Source organism: Halichoerus grypus, chromosome 4 (genome assembly GCF_964656455.1).
Source record: "Halichoerus grypus chromosome 4, mHalGry1.hap1.1, whole genome shotgun sequence".
NCBI classification, from domain to species: Eukaryota; Metazoa; Chordata; class Mammalia; order Carnivora; family Phocidae; genus Halichoerus; species Halichoerus grypus.
The window spans coordinates 72,937,427-72,964,894 of record NC_135715.1 but is presented as its reverse complement, the minus strand read 5'-3'; the positions used below and the strand labels follow the sequence as shown (position 1 = coordinate 72,964,894).

At 37.1% G+C, this 27,468-nt stretch overlaps 1 protein-coding gene across 6 annotated transcripts in view; it reads right to left on the bottom strand.

The window, feature by feature from the left end:
• Positions 1 to 27,468, bottom strand: part of LNX2 (ligand of numb-protein X 2) — a 78,364-nt gene that overhangs the window by 29,202 nt on the left and 21,694 nt on the right. For 4 of the 6 annotated variants that reach the window (XM_078070537.1, XM_036077037.2, XM_036077038.2 and 1 more), the window contains one exon: positions 6,491 to 7,004. In XM_078070537.1, the coding sequence (XP_077926663.1) occupies positions 6,491 to 6,897 (407 nt within the window). In that variant the 5' untranslated portion in view covers positions 6,898 to 7,004. Of the gene's footprint in view, positions 1 to 3,975; positions 4,139 to 6,490; positions 7,005 to 15,735; positions 15,812 to 27,468 lie in introns of those variants that run through there. The other 2 variants (XM_078070536.1, XM_078070538.1) reach the window with 2 other exon arrangements.

The following is a 27,468-nucleotide window of genomic DNA, read 5'->3' as shown; positions in this document are numbered from 1 at the left end:
TTTCCTTTCCTGCTGAAGGTTTTATACCTCTATTCCCACTATTCTGGCTCTCTTTAGGAAGAAAATTACATTGAACTAACTTGATTTAAGATATAGTAGCATCAAATTAAAAGAAAGAAAGAAAAAGATATAGTAGCATCATTTCTTGATATAACAATGATTCTAGGAAACATGCAGTGTAACAGAACACACTGTATCATTAGTATTGGTGGTGGTGTGGGTGGTGGTGGTGGCGGCAGCAGCAGAATTAAAAAAAAATGATTTACAGTAAGTACTAGCACAATGCCCAGGTACTTAATGAAACTCAAAGAACATGAGCATCTTAAAACCAAGAAAAATGATAAAAATTGTTACGAATTAAAATATTCAAAAATCAATTCAAGTACTCTCAGTGAAAATGGTAGATTAAGAATGTCTGTGGAGCTAGAGTGTATTATGCTAAGCGAAATAAGTCAGTCAGAGAAAGATAAATACTGTATGATTTCACTCATGTGGACTTTAAGAACAAAACAGATGAATATAGGGGAAGGGAAAAAAAGAGAAGGAGGCAAACCATAGGAGACGTTAACAATAGAGAACAAACTGAGGGTTGATGGAGAGAGGTGAGCAGGGGGGATGGGTTAAATGGTGATGGGGATTAAGGAAGGCACTTGTTGTGTTGAGCACTGGATGTTATATGTAAGTGATGAATCACTAAATTGTACTCCTGAAACCATTATTACACTATAGGTTAATTAACTAGAATTTAAATAAAAAAATAAAAAATAAATAGGTGATGGGTATTAAAGAGGGCACTTGTGATAAGCACAGGATGCTGTACTGAAGTGCTGAATCCCTATATTGTACACCTGACACTAAAATTATACTGTATGTTAACTAACTAGAATTTAAATAAAAATGCACAAAAAATAATGTCTGAAAATCCTCTCCTCCATAAAGCAATGAGAACTCTGGCAAAATTCACTGGAACCAACTATTTCTGAGCTCTGGAAATTAGTCAAAGTTCTGTAGCAATCTGGAGTGCATTTATTCAAAGAAAAGGGTGGAATCTCAGTAGGAACAGTATACCCAGAGAGCTTATTAAAAATGTCTAGCGTTCAATACAAAATTAAGTAACATGCAAAGAAACAAGGAAGTATGGCCCATATATAGGAAAAAAATAGCAGAAACCATCCCTGTGGAAGCCTAGACATTGGCCTTAGCAGACAATGCCTTAAATCAGGCATTACAAATATGTTCAAAGAACAGACAAAATCTTTCCTAAAGAAGTAAAGGAAAACATAAGAATGATGTCTCACCAAATAAAAATGTCAACAAAAAAAATATAAGTTATAGTAAAGAACCAAATAGAAATTCTTGAGTTTAAAAGTATAATAAATAAAATGAATTCACAGCAGATTTGAACAGGCAGAAGAAAGAATCCATGAATTCGAAGATAGGTCAATTGAGATTATCCAGTCTGAGGAATAGAAAGAAAAACAATGAAAAAAAAAAAAAAAGGACAGAACCTCAAGGACCTCTGAGATACTATCAAGAGTATTACTAGTAGTATGCAGAATTGGAGTCCCACAAAAAGTCAGAGAGAAGAGGGCAGAAACAATATTTGAAGACATAATGACCAAAATCTTGCTGAATTTGATGAATCTTGAAAGCAGCAAAAGTACCTCATATCACATACATCTGATCCTCAAAAAGACTGACAACTGATTTCTCTTCAGAAACCATGGATGCTAGGAGGCTATAGATAACACAAAGTGCTAAAACAAACACTGTCCACCAAGAAGCCTATGTCTAGAAAAACCATCCTTCAAAAACAGGAGAAATGAAGACAGTCCCAGATGAAGACTTTGTTGCTATCAGACCTGCCCTACAAAAAAACACAAAAGGAAGTCTTTCAGGCTGCTATGGAAGGAACTTAGTACCTCATACCCACACGAAGAACTGAAGAGCCCTGATAAGGGTAACTACATAAATATAAAAGCATAAAAGTAGTTTTTGGTTCATAACTACTTTTTTGTCCTATCTGATTTAAAAGACAACTGCACAAAGAAATAATTATAATTGTTTTGATGGGCAAATAATGCATAAAGATGTAATTTGTACAACAATAACAGCACAAAAAATGGGGAAGGAACAGAGCTATCTATGAGCTGAGTTTTTATACTCTAGTGAAATTAAGTTTGTATTAATCTGAACTAGACTGTTATAAATTAAGATGTTAATTATAATCCCCGGGGCAACCACTAAGAAAACAATTAAAATACATATATATATGAAGAAGAGAAATGACAAAGGAATTAAAAGGGAATACTAGAAAATACACATTAACACAAAAGAAGTAACAGAAAAACAGAGAAACAAAAAAAATGACAGAACAGCAAAATGGCAGACATAAATCCTGCCTGATCAGTAATTACACCAAATACAAATAAATTAAATACTCCAATTTTACAGTGATGAAAGGTTCGATCTATCAAGAAGCTGTTAACAATTATAAACGTAACTAACAACAGACCCTCAAAGTCCATGAAGGAAAAAATGACAGAATTAAAGGAGAAATAGACAATTCAACAATAGTTTAGGACTTCAATACCACACTTACAATAATGAATTGAACAAACCAACAAGAACAGGAAAAGAGAGACTTTAATAACACTACAAATCAACCAGACCCATTGGACACCTGTAGAATACTCCACCCATCAATAGCAGAAAACACATTCTTCTTCACTATACATGGAGCATTTTCCAAGGGTAGACCACGTGCTAGGTCATAAAAAAAGCCTCAATTAAATTTAAAGGACTGAATTACACACAGCATGTTCTCTAATCACAATTAATTAAAAATGAATCAAAGACTATAAAAGTCTTAGAAGAAAACAGGTGTAAGTCTTTGTGACCTTGGATTAGGCAGTGATTTCTTGGCCATGACACCAAAAGCATACGCAAACAAAGAAAACACAGAGAAACTGGACTTCATAAGATTAAACCCGTCTGTCCTTCAAAGGGCATAGGAAAGTGAAAGGACAATCAACAGAACAAAAGAAAATATTTGCAAATCATATATTTAATAAGGCTAGTATCCAAAATATATACAGGATGCTTACAACTTACAAAAAACAAACAACCCATTATAAAAATGGACTACTGAAGGGGTGCCTGGGTGGCTCAGTCGTTAAGCGTCTGCCTTCGGCTCAGGTCATGATCTCAGGGTCCTGGGATCAAGCCCCGCATCGGGCTCCCTGATTGGCGGGAAGCCTGCTTCTCCCTCTCCCACCCCCCTGCTTGTGTTCCTTCTCTGGCTGTGTCTCTCTCTGTCAAATAAATAAATAAATCTTTAAAAAAAAAAAAAAAAAGGACTACTGATGCTGAGCATTCATTCACATGCTTATTGGCCATTTAAATAATCTTCTTTGGAGAAATATCTATTCAAATTCTTTGCCCATTTAAAATTGTGGATTACTTGCCTTTTTGTTAGAGTTGTAAAAATTCTTTTTATATTCTGAATACTCTCATCAAGTATATGATTTGCAAATATATATCTGCTTTTTACATTATACATAAGAAAAGTATGCTGGTAAGAATGTTCCAAACACAAACCCAAGCCAAAGGCAGATGCTTAACCGACTGAGCCACCCAGGTGCCCCTGAAATTCTATGAATTTTAATGAAACTTATCAATTTCTATCAGATGAGTGAGACTGTGTGCAGAGATGGCACAGTCAGAATAATCATATTCTGTGACTCATGGTACCACTCAGTAGCCTGTGTTGGTTTTAAAACATGGCTGCAAATGTTTGACCCCCTCCCATCACAAAGTGAAGCCCAGGTTCCCTCTCCCATTGAATCTGAGTGGACAGCTTCAAACACAGTGACATAAGGGATGCTATGTGACTTCAAGGCTAGTTCATACAAAGCCATGCAGCTTCTGCCTTATTCACTGGAACACTGAATGCCATGTAAAAACTTTAAATACCCTGAGGCCGCCATGCTGGAAAGGCCACCTGTAGGCTCTCCTAGCTGAGCTGGTGCCTCTGGTTATCTCCATCAGGGTGCCGGACATGTGAATGAAGAAGCCATCTCAGAAGTAGATTCTCCAGTTCCAAATGCTGTAGTCCCTGGCTTTCAGTTCTTCCCTGCTGTGGCCCAGATAACACATAACAGGGACAAGTCATCCCTGCTGTGCCCTGAATTCTTGACTCACAGAATCCATGAGCAGAATCAAATGCTTGTTTTATGTCACTATATTTGGGGTGGTTAGTTTCTCAGCAACCGATAACCAGAACATAGATTAACAATTTAATTGAAGAAACGTTAGCTGAGTGTCAGTTTTGGGCAAAGGGATGCAAAGACTAGTAAAGACAATATACAACCCAGCATTAGATTCTAATTTGCTCTCAGCTTGCGGAGACTACTTAACATCAACATTTTTAACTGAGAAACTAGAGAAAGGTCAGGCTGTTCCACCCATGTCTGTTCCGATGGGATATAAAAATTATACTTTATAATTTGCCTTTTTATTTTTCATAGTCAATAATCACTCTTAGCTGTTTATATCAAGCAAGTCACTTACCTTTTCAAATCATTCACCTTTTTCAATTGTTCACTTTTTCAATCATTCACTATACAGGCCTAAGATGTTTTGGAAATGACTGAATGAGTAGCTCAAATATTAACAAGCTTACTTGGAAAATGGAACTTGCAACTGGGCATGACTGCTTAGCCTTTGTCAACCTACAAATGAAAGAAATTTGCTGTCCCCAAGTTTTTACATCACCAACATAAACTGCTTGATCCAAAATACTAATGATACTTCAATTACATATTAAATTCTTGTAGGCATTTTAGTTAAGTGAATGTTCCTAAAAATTTGTGCAACATTTACCTCACTGCTCTCAAAATAATTGGTAACTGAACCGAGACTTTGTTCAGTTCTTCTGACATCCTATAACTGATGTTCGTAAGAGTCACAGAAGAAAACTATCCCCTAAAAAGAATAGCCCAACTGAGAGAAATAAGGCAAGCCTAAGATATTCCTCAACCTCAGTAAGTAGGCCCCACCCAGAAGACCACATTCACAAGTCCAGCGTCGATTTGCACCAGGTCTCTGCTGTCGTGCTCAGATCCTACACCTGCTGGTGACTGAGGACACATGGAAACCTAAGGCCACATGCACTTTCACAAGTCTCTGTACCTACCCTACACGTTTTCTTACCTCCTACTAGACAATACAGCTTAGATTTAAACCTTTTCTATAAATCTTCCTGTTTCTGACAATGTAATAACATCTTGTTCTTTCTCATATATCTTAACGATTTCTAATGAGTATCCTTGTTTTCTAACACTGATATTTAGGAACAGAAGGCCCACATATACTCATGTCTATAGGAAACTTACTACCACACAGTAGTAGGGAACACGATTTGACCTGTGGTCAAGTCAGCGCGGTATATTAGAATGGTAAGTAAGAATATTAGAAGTTTAGGCCTAACTATACCATTAACTAGCTCTAAATCTTTGTGATTCAGTTTCCTGATTTGTAAAGTGAGGGGCTAAGATTAGATAATCCCCGTCAATTCTATGATACCCCATATATTGTACTGTGAATTTTTTCACAGCAATCCCAGCTTTCTACTGCACAAGTGGCTGAACTCTGAAATCTAGAAATCAACACATTTATTTGTCATATTATATGATTCTTCATACACAAAACATAAGAGATGTATTTTAACCCTTCCTAAGGGTATAAATAATTCTAAAACTCAAGTCTTTCACCAAAGTCAAATTATAAAACTCACTTATCAGCTCAATAAATTACTTGACCTTTTAAAAAGCTTTGTTAGAACAAAAGTCTCCATTGAATGCTTTAAGGTTTCTAACCCCTAGTTCTTAGTCAGTCTAGTCCTTGAACACATATTCTTTATAAGATTCTAGCAAATAAAATCATGTACCCTCATTTCCATATTGCAACAAAATTACCATTTGTACTGTCTGCATAATATCCCATGGAGTTGATGTACTATGGTAGTTTTAACCCTTCCCTACTGTTAATTAGATCGACTCTGATTTATTGAACTATGCACAATGCTGCAGTGAACACACCTTTATACATAATTTTTCCTTCTTTTGGATTATTTCCTTAGGATAATAAGCTACATAAAAGGATATTCACATTCACAATTTTTGAAACAAACTGCCAAACTGCCTTGGAAAAAAGTCTATCACTATACCCTGCTGCCCATATGAATGTAACAGCTTCATATTATACCAGCAAAAATTAATAGGTACTTCTTCACTGAAGTTTTTGTATCTACGTTTTTGAGAAATTATCATGTAAAATACTGTTCCACACAACTTATTTATTGTCTCTCTTGTATTTGATTTGTCCATTTACTTACTGATGCCTTGGTACTATAACTTTATGAAGTTTTTGTCTGACCAACCTTTTTATAAAACCTAGACTTTCTCTTTCCTTCATATTTTTTGCTTACCTGTTTTTAAGATGTGCCTCCAGATCACAGCGTTGCATGACATCTTGGCACACTGAAGAAAATGGACATAACACTAATAATTTGTCCAGAAGCTTATGAACTAGAATACTAGACTTCTTACACAACTTAAAGTGGAGTCTTTTCCGGTCCAATGGACAAAAGTCCTTCTCCTGTAAGAAGTTTCTGAGGCACTTGCAGCAGAATGTGTGTCCACAGGGGGTGTCTAGTGGCTGCAACAGAGGCTGAAGGCAAATATGGCAGACCAGGTCGTCATCTACTTCATTCTGGTAATTGTATAAGTGGTTCTCTCTTGTCCAGTGCTGCTGGCCACATTCAAAACACAGAGGATTGAAGGAGGAGGAGGAGGTCTGCTCCACAGACACCATCTCATCACTTGTGGTTCCCATTCTGAATCAACCAAAGCAGTTTCTGTATCTTCATACGTTAGACTTCCACTTCAGGTATGGTTTCCTTTAACGGGCACTGATGTATTTGACTATAATCAAGGTTTGTTCTAGATAAACAAAACAAATCAAAAATGTAATTAATATCAATCAAGGGGGGCTAAAAGTTATCAATATAGTATCACTAGTTAACTTCTTTTTTAGGTAAAAGATAAAATAAAATTTAGACAATATATTTAGAAAATATAATTTAGGTTATAAATTAGTCATAAAAACCTAACTAATTTGCTAGCTGGCTAAGCTACTTGGCTGCATTGCAAGTTCTTGGTGAAAAAAGAACTTGTGATTAAAAGCAAAAGATGCTGCATATGGTGTGACATAAGAAAGAATCAATCTGTTTTACTGACTGAAATCCTCCAACACTTCACTGCTCAGTGGTAGTTTTTAAAGCCAATTAATCTACATAGCATGCTAATAATGCAAATTGAGGTATATTATGCAATACATTTGCATCTGTCATCCCAGTCATGGTTCTTTGCTTCTGATTTTATGCATTTACATTGCTATACCAAAGACTGTGTCTTTGAAATGTTGTCTCAAGGATAATTCAGTGTCTATTTAAAAATGACCTTCGCCCTGTACTATATTTGGAAAAAATGGATTTCAAAATATGTATGATTTAAATATTCTCTATATAGCACAGATTATAGAAAGATAAACTACACAGCATATACAAATAACACCTGTGCAAGCTCCATAAAGTGCAATACTATTTTAAGGCATTAAAGGAAAAAGCCCACTGTAATTCAATTAAATCAGTAAGATGTGTCATAAATAACAATTCCACCTCATATTATTCCACACTTTGATCTGTTCTTGCTTGCTCAAAACAGCAATTTGTGTGTGCGTGTATGTCTGTCTCCTCTCCAACCGTAAGACTCTCAGAACAGCCTCTCCAGTTTAGTGCAAGGCTAGCAAGGAATGCTCCCCTCCGGTTCCCCAGAAGCACCAGGGGTTAAAAATCAACTCCAGAGGCAGCAGCTGTCTATATCTGCTCTTCTGTAAATATTTATAGTCTCTAGTATGTGCTAAACATTGAACGAGGAGACAGGAGAGGTAGGGAGAGGATAGTTAAGAAAACCTATCATTAAAATTCAATGTACTCCAAGAAAGCCATGTGCAGGAGGCTATTATGTGAATACAGAGAAAGATGAGGAGAACTGGCATCTAACTCAAGTTTGGCTTTATAGCTGGAAATACTTTCAAAAGGGGAAAAACATGCACTGCCGAGTTGTGACAGGGTGTGTTGGTCAAACGGAAGCAGACAAGGGCCCCTGTGCGGAATCTCAGGGGCTTCAGAGCACCTGGCACACTCAGGGAGTATGCAGCAGGTCAAAATATCCAAGGCACAACGTACTCAGCGTACCGCTATCATCAAACCTGGGTCTCCCTGCCACAAGAACAGAGAGGGTAGGATACCATGTCAATGCTCCCAACATCTGTTTCAATGAGAAAATTCTCCCATCACACATACGTATTTATTATTTTATTTATTTGGAGTTTTTATTAGAAAAACAATATTAACATTTTAACAAAGTCAACAAGAAGTGCCATGAATTACGAGCAGGTGGGACAGGATTCAGATGGGATGGCTGACCTTCGATAAACTGTTTTTAAAAACTACTTAATAAAATAACAACAGCAGCAGCCTGTGATCTAAACTCCTATCAGTACCAACATTAAGACAGCAAATGCTTCTTGTATTTTGTAACTTACAAGGCTTGCTCTTTACCCTCTGGGCATCATAACTTTTCAAACATCAGTGCAAGGTATGTGAGATTAAGAAGAGAAACAGCATTTATCCCACACAGACAGACTAGGTATTTTAATACAGAATGCCTACAGACTCTTATTCCCCACCCAATTAGCAAGAAAATTCACATATCCTTTGCTCTTCTTTCTTTGTGATAGTGTTTATTCTAATTTCTCTTTTCATCAAGAAAACATACTGCAATTCTAGCCTCCCACATAATGACTAAGAAAGCATTTCTCTTAAGACTATTATGTTTTAGCTCTTTTTTAAATCTCTAAATAACTTTTAGTTCTTTATTTTCATTTTATCACAAAATCTTTTCATGAGGAAAAATAACATGTTCCCATTTAAAATACCAAGTAACAACTGCATTATCTTCCACCCCTGAAATACCTCTGTTACCATGAAGCAAACATTAAGGGACAAATTCTCATGTGTAGATCACCAGCACGTGCATGAAGTACGATTAGAGAACTGCAAGGCTGTATAGCAGAAGCACTTAGGAGCACATACTCTGGAGCCCGTCTGTGAGGGCTCAAATCTTCGCTCTGTCACTTACTAGCTTTGTAACCTTACTAAACGTCTGTTTCCTTCTCATATGTAAAATGGGGGTAATCATAGTGCCTATTTCAAAAGTTTGATATAAAGAATAAATGAACGTATAAAATAATAAATGAGTGTATAAAATAGTGCCTGGCACATAATAGGTGCTATATAAGTATTAGCTATTATTACCATTATTAAAGATAAAGAAACAAAAGTTCAGAAAGATGTTATGATTTGTACAAAGCCAAACAACTTATAATTACTTTGTAAGAGATAAGGAAGATAAATCTAGTTCTTTCTTGCTTCAAAATTACTCAATAGTAAATTAAGTAATTATAAAAAAGAGGAGAGGTATTTCATGAAAGCCATGGTTGTATGAATTTTGTAAGGACCAAAGGCAGCCTGATCCTGTCTTTCTAACCCCTAAACCCATCCCTCTACTCCCAACCCAGGCAGATGATTTCATTCCTTCTTGGTGTACAAGTCTAAATCAACACCTAATACTACTTCTCATACTAAACTGTGAGCTCCTTAAGAGCTGGACCCTCTCACAGAAGAGCAGCTCAGTAAATGCTGAATGACCACAGAGGTGACAATTTACTTGTGCACTCTTACTACATTTAGGCGGCCAGAAGTACACCTATGTTTATAGGAGAATATGCCCATGTTTATATATAATTTTGATTTCAGATATTCTATGAGCACAATCTGAAATATTAAAATACAAGTTAAATAAGCAAGTCTTAAATATTTTTCATAATATAAAGGTAAAATGTAGTATAATGTGTATCTTTACAAGCTACATTGTCTGTTTAGATAATATTCCACGAATAGTAGATATGGAAGTTATTAAATTGGCTGAGAATATTACAACACATTTTATTATTTTTTTCAAGATTTTATTTATTCACTTGAGAGAGAGAGAAAGAGAGACCAAGTTAGCAAGCAAGCATGCAAGCGTGCACAATCGGGGGAGAGGCAGAGGGAGAGGGAGAAGCAGACTCCCCGCTAAGCAGGGAGCCCACCACAGGGCTGGATCCCAGGACCCAGAGATATGACCTGAGCCGAAGGCAGATGCTTAACCATCTGAGCCACCCAGGTGCCCCATTCAACACGTTTTAAATAATATCTTGAAAAATAGCCAGTACAATAGAAAGGGAGTAGGAAGACACTGTTTTCTACCTAACTCTAGTTATGAGGAACAGGCTTGCTCTTCCTGGTTTATGAGATAAGAATACCCTGGTGCATCACAGAGACTCTCAGGAAGAGCTATGGTTTTTCATAGTTAGTTTGCAAATTCCAAAACTATATATTATTCAGATCATTTCTCTTGGGTTCTTTTTTTTTTTTTTTTTAAAGATTTAATTATTTATTTGAGAGAGAGAGTGCACAAGAGAGCAGGGGGAGAGGGAGAGAGAGAATCTTATACAGATTCCCTGCTGAGTGTGGAGCCCGACTAGGGGCTCAATCTCACCACCGTGAGATCATGACCTGAGCCAAAATCAAGTCAGTCGCTTAACCAACTGTGCCACCCAGGCACCCCTCTTCAGGTTACTTTTAATTCAGATTGAAGGTGTCCTCACGGTCCCTAACCCTGGAGATCCAGCCCAGAAAAAAGGCCATGAGCTAAAGATTCCCACCAAAGTATGGTTAGATGGGAAACCCCTAGGGTTCCTTTGACTCATCAACATCAAGAGTCTCAGGCTACTCTCTCAAGTGTCCTCCTGGCAAATTCCTACTCAAACTCTACTTGCTCTGTAGAACCCATCAGCCTCCCTCCTACTCTTGGGTACATCTCCCTTCCCTTATGCTCTTGCTGCTCTTTACACATACCTTCATTTCAGCAATTACTACATTTGCCTACTTGCTTATCTGTCTTTGCAGCTCTTTGAAGGTAAAGATAACATCTTCTTTATCTTTTGTATTCCCCATTCTTGGCACATATTATGCACTAAAAATTTTTTTTGTTCTCAGGCTCATACTTGAGCCTGAAATGTTTAAGAGTCCTGAAATGTATAATATCACTATATAAACATATAGGAGAAAACCTTGCAATTTATGGCACTGCAAAGCAGTCGATATACTGGACCTTGCTCTATGATAACAAAGAATGACACGTAATTTCCTTTAGTCTTCAAAAGTCTGAGAATTTTAAAGTTATTTTTTTACTTGATATCAATACAAGAAAACTCTCTTACTGTGTATGTTACACATCAGCTTTGATAGTACCTTTGTATAAAGCAATGGATGTCAAACTTTTACACCTAACGATCCCTTTATCCACTCTGGACAAGTTTGGCAGTTCCTTAAAAAACTAGCATGCAACTACCATACAATTCAGCTACTGCATTCCTGGATATTTATTCCAAAGAAGTGAAAGTCACGCATAAACCTACAGCTTTATTTGCAATGGCCCCAAACTAGAAACAACCCAGACGACCTTCAATGGGTGAGTGGGTAAACAAATCATGGTACATCTGTACTGCAGAATAGTACTCAGCAATAAAAAAGAATGAATGATTATTGCCACACACAACCTGGATGAATCTCCAGAGAATTATGCTGAGTGAAAAAAGCCAATCCTAAAAGGCTGCATACTACACTATTCCATTTAGAGAACGTTCCTGAAATGACAATGGAATTAATTGTTTAAATATTCATTTGTTAATGAAATAATAAACCCATTACATGCCAGGATTTTTATGAAAAATAACATTTCTTTTTCCAAAATAAAAATACAGTGAGAAGAGAGGCCATTGTTTTACATCTTTGTAAACCTGGAGTCTCAAATCTGCTTGTTTTCAATCTACTGTGAGATCACATGTATCTTCTGGAAACTCCATTGGGCACTCATGAGAGAACGAGAGTGAGAAAGGCAGATAATGTCTTAGCATTAATGGGAAAACAGTTTTGACCTTGTGGACCCAATAGAAGAGAATAAGGGACCCTGAGTCACACTTTGAGAAAAACTGGTACAGAGCACTAAAGGGTTCTGATACCCTTTTTTCACAAGAAGTACCAGTAATAACTAACTACTTTTAAAAAAGACAAAAACTGAAAAAGGTAAAATGTTGAGATGAGCCTGTACTGGAGAAGTCTGTCTTTCCTGGAATAAAGTTCTTTCCCCTACTGGAAGAAGCACGTTTAGGTATTTAGCTGTATAGAAATACTTAGCATGCTAGATGACAGTCTTAAATAAATTCTATTCCTTTTTTTTTTTTTTAAGATGTTATTTATTTATTTAACAGAGAGAGAGCGCGCACAAGCAGGGGAAGCGGGAGAGGGAGAAGCAGGGAGCCCGATGCGGGGCTCGATCCCAGGACCCTGGGATCATGACCTGAGCCGAAGGCAGTCGCTTAACCTGCTGAGCCACCCAGGTGCCCCAAATAACTTCTATTTTTAATCAAAACTTATTTCCTATTGCATGTCACTAAGAAAACTACCAAAGAGCAGTTTCCAACAATTCCACATATATAATTCTCTCATTTTTCTACATAAAACTGTAATTCAGCACACTTAACTACTTGTCTATCCCTTCTCATGGTGTTTGAAAAACCATTTTAAAATTCTTAAGATGCTACTTGTAGTAACATGTACTCTACTTAATAATCTAGAAAATTAGTAAGCTAAGCAAAAAATGCTAGAAGCTATGAAACTTAGGCTCTAAGCTCTACGCCAGCTGGGTAACTAGGTCACTATGCAATTAACTCTTTCATTCACCAAATGTTTATCCAATGTCTACTATGTGCTAGTATATCATATATATTCTGGTGCCTTGGCTTCCTGTGTATAAACTATCAGCTTTGCCTAAATACTAACTGATCTCTCTCTCTCTCTCTCTCTCTCTCTCTCTCTCTCTCTCTCTCTCACACACACACACACACACACACACACGGAGTTAAATGTAGTTCTAAAATTTACGATTCTGTCTTTTTAAATTTAATGAAATGCTCAGTGATATGTCATATTTACCTGTCAGTCCCAACATTTGTTGTTGTTTTTGGTAACTTCAAGATTTAAATATTCTACAAAATGGAGGTTAAATAGTGGTGAGCAGAGAAATAACCAATCTGAAATGTCCTTCTACCTTTAATCTTCTAATTTTGAACCACTAAGCTATGATGAAAAACTTTTTTAAATGCAAAAGGATAAAGGCCAAAATCAAATTGCATTACCTTCCCATGTCTCAGAGGTTCAGACAGTGATACTAAAGCTGTATTTTTAAAAAATCATACTATATTATGTTACCTTAGAGTAATTTAACAATAGAATTGATATAAAACTATTTCGAAAAAGAAACATACCATATGGAATGCTAAACATGTCTAGACAGCTAAGTATCCAGACAAACCTCTGCCAATAATTAAAGACCTCTGTGGAAAGAACTTTATTCCAGGAAAGACAGGCTCTGGCAGCATGTGGTTTCTTCCCAACAGCACTCCTCACCAGCCAGCTGAGTTGGGGCATTTCTAATGTCTTAGAGAGTGTCACAAATTCCTAAGTGTTGCATATACCTAAAAGATACAGGGCTGATGGTGAGAGAGAACTACAGTTTTCACTGGTTCGGTTTTATTGCAGAGGTTTACCTGCTGGCTATCATTTAAATGCTTCTATTACATTCAAAGGCAAGGGTTCTCATCTTAATAAATTAAATCATCTGTTTTCTTCTAAAGGATGAAAACTTCACCTCTTACACAGTACATATAGAAAACATTTGTTTCCAAGTGATAAGTTCTTAATTTTAAGGTCTTTTAAAAAATCTCTAGTTTCAATGACTGTAGATCACAATTCCTCCACTAACTCAATTATCCATCGAAAGAGCCCCTGGAGTTAGTTTGTCGAATTTGAGACCTGGGTTCAAAATTTGGCCCTGCCCCTCCCTCACTCACTAGCAATGTGACATCGTGATGTGCACAGCACTTAAATGTCCATAAATTTCAATTTCCTTATGTGTAAAATAACAATGGTTTCTTGCTTACACACAGGATTAATGTGAAGCTAAAAACGTCACATAGTTGGAAAGAAAAAGAAAGTACAACAGGGAAGACAGTACTGGGTGAAGGGCAGTTTTCTAAGTGGGGTGATCAGGAAAAAGCTCACTGTCAAGGGACACTTCACTTAAAACCAAAAGGAGTAACTAGAAAGCCACACAGGTACCTGGCATAAAAATGTTCGTTCCAGACAGGTGCAATAGTAAGTATAAAGGCCCGGAGGAGAGAATGTGCCTGGTGTGTTCACTGAACAGTAAAGTGGCCAGTGTGGAAGAAATGCACAAAGCAGAGGGAAGAAAACAAGTCAGAGCAGTAACGGGGGCTAACTAAACCTTGCAGGGCTTATAGAACTTTGGCTTTTACTCTGATTAAGTACCTTAACAGGATCACCGTGTCTGTTGTGCTGAGAACACGGTGAAGGGGGCAAAAGCAGAAGCAATTAGGAGCCTACTGAAATAGTCCAAGCAAGAGAGGAAGGTTGAAAGAACCAGGTGGGCATGGCTGAGATCATGAGAGGAGACTCAATTCTCGATGTATTTTGAAGACAGACCAATATGATCTGCTGATGAATAAAATGTGTGCATGGGCTGATGGTGGAGGGGGGGGGATGTCATAGATGATCCCAAGGTTTTTGGTCTAAACTAGAAAAACAGAATTAACACAACCAAGATGCAAAAGTATATCAGAGAGTAGGTTAAATGGCTCTGCTCAAGTTTGGACATCTTAAGATTGAAATGACTATCAGATCTCCAAGTAGAGACCCTGAGCAGGCAGGTAAATATACAAGCCCAGTTCAAGGGAGAGGACTGAGCTGGTCATATAAATTTAGGAAGCATCAGTGTGTGGAAAGGAAAAGTGTATAGATAGGAAAAGATCACCAGAGGAGAGAGGATGAGTATAAGCAGAAGAGAGGTCAGGGGACTGAGCCTTGAGACAGTCCAACATTATAAAGTCTATGAGATAAGACAGGACCAAGCTGAGGCGGAGTGGACACTGTGGTAGGAAGAAAATTAGGAGAGTACTGTGTGCAGAAACCAAATAAAGTGCTTCAAGGAGGAGAGAAGAACTGACTGTGTTAAATCCTGCGGTCAAGTAAAATAAGATTAAGACTGAGAAATAAGCCTTGGATTTAGCAACATGGAATTCACCAGTGACCTTGATATAGAGTTTTGGTGGAATGAGAGGAAAAGCTTCCTGGAAAGAGTTCAAGAGAGAATTGGAAGAGAGGAATTTGAGCACAGACAATTCTTTGGAGAAATTATGCCATATGGAAAAGGGGGAAATCTTGAATTCTGGGAGGAATTGAGACTATCAGAGGTCAAAGCAAACCCCCCCCCCCACTTTAACAAAACAACATTTTTCCCCTCCACAAGTTCAAGTTTATTATTGTATTTATATACATCCTTAATTCCTTTCTTCTTGCAACAGATCTCCCCATTCCCTGTCTAAAGGCGAATTCCCCACCCCCGACCTGGGCTCAGTGTCCCATACCTTTTGGCAACCTCTGTCATGTTTCCTATCTTTCTTCAATCTCTCTCCCCTCCACATGAAGTTCATGTCTTGACAGCTTTAAAAATGAAAACAAAAGATTTGTCTACAATTATTACCCTTTCCCCCACCTTCGTTTCAATATTTCTAACATGTAAGACCATCAGTGCAGTCTCCCAATTCTTTACCCAAAGGGCTTCCATCTCCATCAGCCCAAGACTGGTTTTGTTGTGGCCAGAACTAACTGCCAAATCTCACGGTCACTTCTCAGTTCCAGCTTCTGCTTTACTTCCAAAATTCTGACTCCCACCAGCAATGTGTAAGCATGCTAACATCTCCCAAACTGTTCTAATCCTGGTTAATTTTATTCTTTTTAATATTTATAAATCTGACCATTGAAAATACAAGTGTAACATCTAATTTTTCCTTTAGTTTGCACCTCTTTGACTCTATATGATTATTATACTTATTTCTCTTGTGAGCACTGCTATATCCTTGGCCCATTTTTTTTCTATTGAATTATAGTGTTTTTCTTGACATGAACTTAATATATTGAGGATCAAAGCTCTTTATCAGATTATAATTTTTCCCCAGGCATCCTGTGTGCCTGTGTGTCCACTGACATAGAAAAGTCCATTTTCATGTAATTGAATACATTCATTTGTTCCTTTAAAAATTCTTCCACTACTCCGCTCTTCCATAACAAGATGATAAAGATGTGCCTCTATTTTCTTTATTTGTATAGTTTTTAATAAAATGATTATCACATTGTTCTGGTCAGTATATGAGAACAGATCTACCTTTATTTTTCTCCCAATAGGTATTACATAATTGTCCCAGTTCCCATATCTCTGACTCACACTTATGTTCAAAAACCATGTCATTATTTCCTTCTAAATGATCCTAGTACAGCACTTCCTAATGGCACTTCTAGACTCACAGCACCCTATAACTAGAACCAGAGAATCCTGTTTCTTTCTCACTCTCTTCCTCATTTTCCACACCCAGTCAACAAGTTCCCACCGACTCCCCCTCCAGAACATGTTACTTGTGTGTCTTCTACCCTCCATCCATCCCACTATTACTCCCAAATTAGACTGCAGTTATTTGTTGCACCTGTTCTTTTAGCCATCACTCAAAAGGGTTTCCAGGCATGCTCCTCCTCTCCTAGCTACCCTTTACAACACTAGCATCCCCAGAACAGTGATATTATTTTCTTCACATTCTTCTGCAGCCCCCAATTGCTTCTACAAAAGGAAAGCCAAATTCTTCAACCTGGCACTTAAACCTTCCAGATCTGGCTCCTCCAGTTTCATTTCCTGACACAATTCTACACATTCCACCCTTTGGCTATGCCAAACTACTTACAACTTCCTGACCACAGCATGCTAGTCCCTCTGCTTGGAATGTCCTCTCCTACCTTGTTGATCTGCAGATCCCCTGTCCATTTAATGGCCAGCTCAAGTGAACCCTCTGGCTACAAAGCTATTTCTCATCCACCCAAACAAAATCACTCATTCTGTCCCTTGAGCCACCATTTTATTATTATTTCATTACGCCCTTCACTGCTGTAGTGCGCAATCACTTGCTCAGATGTGTCTTCCCTACTGGGCATCCCTTAAAAGCCAGGCGGCATGTCTTACATTATTCATAGGCCCAGCATCTTGTAGCATGCCTGACACAACACGTGGTTAATAACAATCTCAAGAATGAAAGAGAAATTGAACAAATGAGTCCTCCGCTTTCACTTGCCTCACCAAATCTGGATTCTAGCTCTAGAATTTTTATTCCCACTGCCTCTGTTCTAAATCAGGTTCCTGTTACTTCTTGATTACCTCCTGTCTCTCGTTTCACCTCCCCATCACAAAAGGTGATCTCATGACAAACAACTATGATTCTGTCATTTCCCCCCAGGGGGGAAAAATCTGTTAATAGAAGAAAGGCCAAGTATCTTAAAAGGATATGTCTGACTCTTATTCCCACCTCTAAGGCTCCAAATCCTGTGTTCTAGCCAGAGGCTGCTTCAAACCACTCCCTGAACACAGACCTCATACCACTCTGTTTCCAGGGACTGCTGGTTTGTCACTCTCCTCTGATAATATCTTCCTGAGTCTCTCCTTCCTTTTTCTCCCTACACTGTCCCTCTGCACCCCCAACATTATACTCCCATTATTCTTCCCACCAATTTCCTAGGCTTCTTCCCTGTTACATACTTATCTTCTTAAATAGAAAATATTAACCATAAGTTTTCATCTAAAAATTATTATATATATATACCCATGATTCTTCCACGTAAAGCATTACAGTTGAGTCAATTTGTTAGTTTTTCTGTCACCTCCCTTAATGTTTGCCACCTAATGGCACTTCTAGACTCCCAGCACCCTGTAACTAGAACCAGAGAATGTTTCTCTCTCTCTCTCTCTGTCACAGATACAATACACACACACACACACACACACACACACACACACACACACACACACACACACACGTAGTTTGTTGCTGCTAATCTGCTCTAGGCTGGGCATTCCCATATCCAAACTTGTTAGGAACTTGGGAGCCAGGAGCTGGGCTTGGTGAGGCTTGGAAAAAAAAAATCACAAGGTGTGTGGCTTCCATGAAGCAAACTGGACACAAATGGTTATGGTGCTCGCCAGTCTTTTTCATGTCTGGTATTTCACCATTCAAGGTGGCTTCCTTAAAAATGAACTCTAAATGAGAGTACCCGATGGAGTAAAAAGTACTAAGATTGGTCAGGACTCTAGCCGATCTCAAGAGTGACCCAGCACAGTTGAGTTACCAGAGCTGCGTTACAGCCTTGCCAACGTAAAAACTCAACTGGATTTGTTTACTCAAGAATGGTTGGTTCTCTCTCTACCCCTCCTGCTCATGCTCTCTCTAATCAATAAATAAAATCTTTAAAGGAAAAAAAACAAGCAGAAGAATGGTTGGTTCCAGTGAACTAAATCACCTCATCCAAATGTGTAAGTAGGTCATTCATAAACCAAAATGTCATCTTAAAGTATCACGTGAAATGTAACTGCCAAACAGATCAGGTGTAAGGGAGCAAATTTTCACTTGTTTGGTGAGCCTCTCCCTCTGAATTTTATATATATGGACATATATCTTATCTGGAATACATACATATGTATACCCCTTTGATGGTGTTTACCAAGATGGCATCACAATGCATCTCCTCAGCTTACCTTTATAACATTTTACACTTTACCAATTTACAGGTTTTACTTATAAATTTTTCCTATGAGGGGCGCCTGTGTGGCAGAGTTGGTTTAAGCATTAGAATCTTAGGTTTGGCTCAGGTTGTGATCTCAGGGTCCTGAGACTGAGCTCTGAGTGGGGCTCCGTGCTTAGCAGGGAGTCTGCTTGAGACTCTCCCTCCCTCTCCCTTCCCCCCACTCGCATGCACTCTCTCTCTCTCAAATAAATCTTTAAAAAAAAATTTACTATGAGATTTACCATTTTCAGATACAATATAGGGAGAGGAATTATGGGGAAATGAAAAAAATCAAATCATACTGTAGAATAGGGTTACTTCTGGAACATTTTTTGTAGAGTATCTATTCTTAAATATGGGATGTAGATTCTTGTTCAATTTCTCAAAGACTAACAGTTCTTGAACGTGTTCTTAAATTTTGCGATTTTTTTGTCCTTTTGGGGCTTCTAATTTAAGATAAATATTATGAGAAGCTTTTGAAAAGTGGCAATAATTACCATTAGATATTTCAATGGTTTTATCATTAAGAGACCTATAGACAGAGACAATTTAAGAAACAAGAGATTTCACAATTCTTATTGGTTCCTATATCCTAGTCCTAAGTAACACCCCCACAAAAATCTAATGGTCTTGTTGAAAAAAAACCTTAAAATTTAAAATAATTAATATATATACACACACACACATATATGCTACTATTTGACATAGTCATTTTCTACTCCAGCATCTTGTACTGTTGCTTCTTTCTTCAAATTTATTTATTAAGACAGTGGACTTAAAATTTTTTACTTTAAAATACCTATCTGTTGCTTAGTAGTCCAATATGAGAACTTATCCTGTTTCTAGAAGCCATCTGATTGAATCTGAATTAATCTATGAACTATTCCACATACACATACATAAATCTTAACACTCTCAGAAAAGAAAATCATAAATTAGGATAGATGTTCAGCATAAGCTAATACAAAATAATTAAGAAGAACAACAGTTTTTCTACAATTATGGAGCCTTATATTATTTCTCTCGATGTACTAAATATATTCAGAGTTCATCATAACACCTTAGAAATGCTTCTTCACTTTTAAGAATGCCTGAAGTGTTTTGACCAGTAGGAAACCTAGTTTAGGGAATATGAAAAATATCCTTAATCCCCATGTTTTTTTACTTAAATACAGAAATTTAAAAATTATACTTTCCTTTAAATTTAAATGAATTCACATAAACAATTAAGCAATTATAAGTTATGAATCAATTACCTTATATTTACAACATTTCTTGTTATTAAGTACATCTTAACATATGGTATAAACAGCTCAGCACCATATGCTTATTAATCTTCTGAATGATGACTATGTCCTTCTAGCTATATTTCTGCAGTGGTTGGAGATATACAATAATACACATGAAAAGCACTGTATTGCGACGTATGTATTATGTATGTGGGGGAGTAAAATGTACAATATGTAAAATATTATTTCACCACATAACAACTTATAGTCAGGCTTAGTAAAATTACATTAAGGATATGCATACTATTTTTAAAGTAGATGAAATGCTATTAACTACTCAAATGTAAACAGCAAATATTAGCTGTAGTGCGCTTAATAATTGAAAAGGGCAGTTAGAAGAGTCAGTCTTTATACCATATAATTTACAAATGCCCCAGACTTCTAATACCAAATTTCGAAGTTAAAGGAGCAATGAAAAAGATATTACCGAGTATATTAACTTCTGATAGAAAAGGAGTTAATATAAGTTAATTATTGATTTTAAAAATATTTTCCCTTAAGCACTATCATCTTCTATCATCACCCATGTAATTGCCTTTATTTTTTTGGCAGGGGCTGGGGGGGGGGAATAAGTATGTTTATCATTTAAAAATATTGACTTAAAAATTTTAAAGCCATATATTATTCTAATTTACATCAGTGAATTATAAATCATTGGCAAACTGGTCAAATAAAAAAATGGCTACATTAGACTTAATATATTTGTCCTTTAACTTAAAACATAACCTACAGAACATTAAAAGCAGTACTAACTGGGATGGGGATCACAGGTGACTACTTTCTTCTTATGCTTACCTATATTTTCAAAGTTTTCTAAAATGGCCATGTACAACTTGTATAATAAAAATCAAGTTCATTTGTTTATTTAAGAAGCAATACATACTCTCCAAATTAACAAAATAGTGTGTGAAATTGATAAATGAAGGGAAAGAAAGAAAAAGAGGACCTACATAGGGATGGGGCATGTGAGGACAGGTCCCTAGCTTCTTAGCAAGTTCGAAGGTTTCCTACAATTCAATGGTGGGAGCATGACATGGATAGAGTATAAAGATCTTCAGGATCTCTTTGGCGTTATTATTTCTTTTCATATGCTAGTGTCTAGATTAAACTTTCTTAAAAATGGAGGATTTCGGTAACATATCCCAAGGAGGTGTTAAAGGGGACTGGTTAGACCAAGAGGATTCCAGAGGAAGGGGATCAAATAAAACAGCAACTTCTGTTACAGGAAGCTCCCCATCTCCGTAAATGCACTCACTCAGGGACTACCACCCCAATGAAGCCAGGCATGTGAATCTGAACAGGACCTATCTTTCCATGCCTCCCAGGATAAATAACTGTGGAGGCCCAGAATTCGGCGAAACCCCTGTGGAAATTAATAAAGGGAAAGTTCACTAAATAGAGTGGGGAGGCTAGAAGTAGGAGCCATACCACTCAACGATCAATTACAGGAAGAACCATCAATTACAGACTACAACAGAAGAATCCTTAACAGGAAAGACTCACCAATTACAGGCCCCAACAGGAAAAGATGGACATTGCATCTCCTACAAGGAATCAGCTGCCCCTGGCAACTCAACCAATGAGAAACCATCATCACCCTGAACTCTTGCTTTTCTCCAAGGGACTTTTGTTCAAAACAACCCCTCCCAACTTCCTCCTTCTTCTCCATAAAATAACATTCCTCTCCTTTGTGGGGCTTGCCTATTGTTTTGCCAAACCTTGCATGTCCTAAATTAAAATTCACTGCTATTCCCAAATAAATTCATTTTTGCTGTTAAAGTAACTTTTATTTATAAGGTTAACACACATAAATAAGTACAGAAAGAGTTCATTCAGTTGTATCTAGTCTTTTTGCATGAAAAGGGCTTATTAGCCTGTAGAATTCTACCTGTGAAGAAGTCCCAAGGACCAATGGGTCCTATTTTGACCCTCTCCATCCCAATGAAGAGTTTAATAATCTAACAGTGTTTGATCAACTCAAAACAAGTAAGCCCAGTTATTCCCTGCCCCTATAGTCCTCTATACTCGACCAACTAACTTTTCAGCCTCTTTACATCTCAGGTATAACTGCAACCCCCTACTACTACTATTCTTGGACCATTCATTTAGTGCCCATCCCAGAGATCCAATGACCCATAATTTGCTCCCTCCCCACAAATCCTCTTCAAATACAGGTTTCCCCCACTATCTGAGAGCAGAGCATTCCAATGAAATCTATTGCTAAGTTGAAATGACATAAAGCAAAGAAGCAACACCATTAATTTATATGGAAAAAATTTTGAGCATTCCCAGACCCCAAAAATAACCTCTCTTAAGCTTTTCTGATACCTTAGGACACATCCTGCCAACAGATGCACAAAATAAACGGAGACAAAGCACAGATGCTCACAGACACAGTTCAAAGCTGTGGTGGCTTGATGGCAAGACGCTGAGCGCAGCTCTCCAGGAAGGGCTGTGGGGCCGCTCTGGCCACTCTGGCCAACCCGGATGTGCGCTGCCTCTGTTCACTGCAAAACAAACACTGAAGGCTGTTTTTGCTTTTGGGTTTTTTTGGTTTTTTTGTAAAAGCAAAAATCCTCTTTGGATTTCTTTCAATTAGTGAAAACAGGTACTACTGTAGGTCCTTTAAAAAAACAAAGTGGCAGAACACAAACTTTTGAAAAGCGGGGATACCTGTAATTTTGCCTGTGTAACTACTCTTAATAATAAAATATACACATATATAAAATTACTGAGAGCTTCAGTTAAGCATGAGAGCCAGTTTTTCAAACGTAGAGGTGTTAAAATGGTGGCTGCCTATTTTATTGAGTTAAATAATTCTACCAACATACAGAAAACAAGGAAATTTATGGCTTTTGAGAAATTTATTCATCTTTTCAAAATATTATCTCAGGATATCACTTCTGAATGCATTTAGAATTTCACGGCCATAGATGTTATACTGTAGCCTTTAATGTAATTTTTAATTACATTAATTACATTCATCTTTAATATATTAAATTGCACCCCATGAATACTTACTGAATGTCCAGGATGTGCTAGGCTGGGAACTAGGCAAATAAAATTGAGTACCTAATACACAATTCTATTAATTGAACACATTTACATCTCCATTTTCAACCTGTATATTTAACAACAGTTTTTAAGAGAACAAATTTGATCAAAATTGGAAATAATAACAAAAGAAAAATTCATTTTAATCTGTGGCTCTTGGCAGATAAAATGTTTTCAATGTACATTCTCTTCATTTTAATTCATTTCACTGGAATTTGAAAAGCAGATAGAGGCACATGGTAAATGCCCATAAAAGGAAATCCTTGGCTTAGAGAACAATCTTAAAGCAGGTCAGAAATCCATTACACAAAAATAAATATTTTCAACTAAATATGACTTATATCATTATTTGTACTTATAAATTGTGAGGGCGACTTTTAATCTACATGAGTACTGAAGTATCCAGTTCACAGAGTTTACAGATTCATTAGTTAGCTAGATGAACTTTATTTCTAAAAACAAATTCTAACAGAAAATATGGTAAAAAGGAAAGGACCCGCTGGAGGGACGTTAAACTTAGAGGTGGGGCCAGCCCTCAGATCAATGCTATGTCATAAATTTTATTTTCTTAATCTTTTCTCTCATCTATGTCCTTCCCTTTCTCTATTTCAATATTACATTCTCTACCCTTACCTGCCTTTTCTTTTTTAAACAAAACCTACGGTAATAAATCTCAATAAACTGGTTTGTATACGATTTATGAAAATTTATATACTACCTTGTTTGAGGACATTTGTTATATACAGAAGACAAAATGAAATATTAAAGGAACAAATATTTAATTAATTTAAGATACTGCCAAAGAAAGATATCTGAGTGGAGCTGACTTAACAAGGAGATTTTCCCATACTCCCATTATCATAAGACATGTATAGATGCCTCTTTGTAAAGTTTAACCTGCTGGCATGAGAGTCTCTAACAGAGGGGTTCAGACCTTCCTCCCCTAACTAAATATGCATTTTCCCCTCAAAAATGATCAGGCTTCCTGTCAGCCTTCCTGTTTTTTCCATTATCAATAGTAAAACTCTCTATCATTACATAGATTATTGCTGGAGGGAAATGATGTGAATAGGTCTGCATGTTGGGGAGAGGACTATGGCAGCAGGTTTGGTACAGGTTAGGAGGTATGGCAATAATGCAAGAAGGCAAAACAGGAAGTTCCTGCAATGGTCAAGATGAATGGTAGTGAGAACTTGAACTAATGTAATGAGTAGGAATAATCAAACGAGGGGTGGATTTGAGCAACACTGTAGGATGTTCAAATAATAAAGAGAGAAACAAGAGGGCAAGGGGTCAGCATATCAAAACCAGCACAGATATATCAAAGAAAAAAGAGCTATAAGTGAACTTTCCTCATATTTCCCACCAAAATACAACCACTTTCCCTATAATTCAAGATTAGTTTCTCAATCATAAATATAAGAATTTCCTAAAGCCCAAATTTAATAACCCATTTACTATCGTACTGTGATTTATCCTCTGTGGAGAAATAAAATGCCTTGCAAGATTTACAAAAAATGCCCATCGTCTGGAGGAGTTGTAGTCTCAGGCTCTAACCTTCTGCTTTGAAGAACAAAGGCACTGGGCTAGACAATCAGCAAAGCTTCTTCCAGCTCAAACATTCCAGCATAGCACTGGGCAGGGAGTCGGAGGAGCTTAGAGGAAGGAAGTCTCGCCACTGTTCAAAAGTAAAACACAAAACAGCTATGGTCAACACCTATGGCCCACCCTGTCTGAAACATCGATGCCCAGTAAGCTAAGGAAAAACACAGTGTAGCCAGAAAAAAATTGAGACGCAGGCAACTAAAATGAGAACAAGTGAAAAGAACAAGACCATGGGGAGAGGACAAAATATTAGGATGTTTGTTGTTAGACAACGGCCATAGGACTGATACCATGAAGAGACAAAGGGTGTAAGTTAAACAGGGATTAACTCATGAGAGCAATTTTAAAATATAAAAGGAATGACTGAGGAGATAATTATAATAGCTGATATGTACTGAATGCTCACTATATGTCAGGCATGGTATTAACTGAGATGGGGAATTAACAGATTTAATCCTCATGAGTTTGATACATCCTTAGCAGCAGCAACCTCATTTTTCAGATGAGGAAGCTGAAAGTAAGAAACATTAAATAACTTGCCCAAGATGCCAAAGCTAGTAACTGAGTGAACATGATTCAAATCAGGCAGTCTGATTCCAGAGCCATAATTTTGTAAGTACATACACTTACAAAATAAATATGTAGAGGTTGCACAAGCCAAAATATGCACAAACTCATATATGTTCATATAAATAAATGGATGATAGACCCGCAGGGAAATTATTTACCCTCTGTTGTTAGTTAGCATTGTAGAGGCTCACTTCCAGAGGAAAACAGATATTGCTATTTGTATAAAAGGGCCAAAATACTAGAGAGACCTCATATTTTTAGTCTCAAGGGAATTTCCAGCAATTTTGCATTTTCATTTTTATTTTTACTGTGATAAAATGGGGCCTTCAAAATCAACATTCCTCTTTAATTCACAAAATCCAAATAACTTTTTGCTTCTGCATTCAATATCAAAATCAATCTGAATGAACATAAAACTATAGCATCTCAATTTTTGAGCTGTCCATCAATCTCTAAAAGCTTCTTGGAAAACATTCACTTATATTTGCCATGGGACATAAAGTTTTTACAAAGTTCTGAATGTAACCTTCATATATAAAAGGGTATGTAAGAAATGTTTTAACCATGCTTACAGCTTTCTTCCTGGGCCTTTAAGGTATAAAAGGAAACTTTATGTTTCTTAACTGCAACAATGCTGTCACCCAAGGCCATCTACTATTACCTCATAAATCAATGTCTCAAGATCTGGAATCCCACCTGTTTTTTCTTGTCAGTGACTCTGAGTTATAGAAGTAGTTTTGGATATAAATGCCTCTATCTCTACTAGCATCCTCAATGCAACATGAACTTTTTGTTTTTTTCCCAAAGATTTTATTTATTTGAGAGAGAGAGAGCACGCACACAAGTGGGCAGAGGGAGAGGGAGAGGGAGAAACAGACTCCCTGCTGAGCAGGGAGCCAGGCTCAGGTCATGATCCCAGGGTCTTGGGATCAGGCCCTGAGTCGAAGGCAGACGTTTAACTGATTGAGCCACCCAGGCACCCCAACGATCCTAACTTATGATTCCTAATAAGAGAGGTTCACTTATATTACAGACAATATAATTATGTTCTAACTATGTAAAGGTTTATTAGTAATACTTATTAACAAAGCATTCATTAGGAAAGAAAATCAGTAAGTGATAGACAGTAGAATGAAAACAAACAACAAAGTTATCTAGCAAAAATGGAACAGCATTCATGCTTACCAACACCTAGAGCTCAGCAGCAAACTATTTTAATGGAAAGGAAGACCTTCAAAAGAATACTGGAAAAAAGTGAATATTGAACAACTCTCCCTCAAATTAAATTTTTATACTTTGGTTCTCAAACTCAAGAAACCTCTATCTGAAAATTTAAATTTCTGTGTCTTGGTTAACAATGGCAGCAGCAAATATCACCTACAGAGTATTACAGTAACCCCAACAAGCTTGGTTGTCGTTTCCATGGAAACAGTCCAAATTAAGAAAACCTAACAGTAAAACATAATGTATTTTAAAAAACAAAACACTTTGTTTTTCCCTTCAGTTAACTAACATGGCATATAACAGGTACATAAATTAAGCACTAGAAAGTTCAGGATTCATTCAACAAACATTTGCTAGTTATATGCTGCGTGCCAGGCACTGTGCTAGGGGAGAGGGTTACTGTGGAGAGAGAAACAGACAGTCCTTGCCCTCACAGATCTTAATCTAGTACAAAGGTCTCAATTAGCCAGCGACACAAATATACATAAAACAATAAAAATACATGATATATCTTTAGAAGAGCCTAACAAGGAAGTTCAAAGTAAAGCTTCCCTGAGAATGTGACATTTTAGCTGATATTTGAGGAAGGTCAACTAAAAGGTCCTCAGAGAGCATGAGGAAAAGCTGGGAAGACTGCAGGGGTGCGAGCAGTTCACAAGGCGCTAGGGACAATGTTAAGGATTTATATGTTTGTTCTATAAACAAAGAGAAAATATTGAAGGGTTCTAAGGACAATGACGAGATGAGATCTGTAATTTC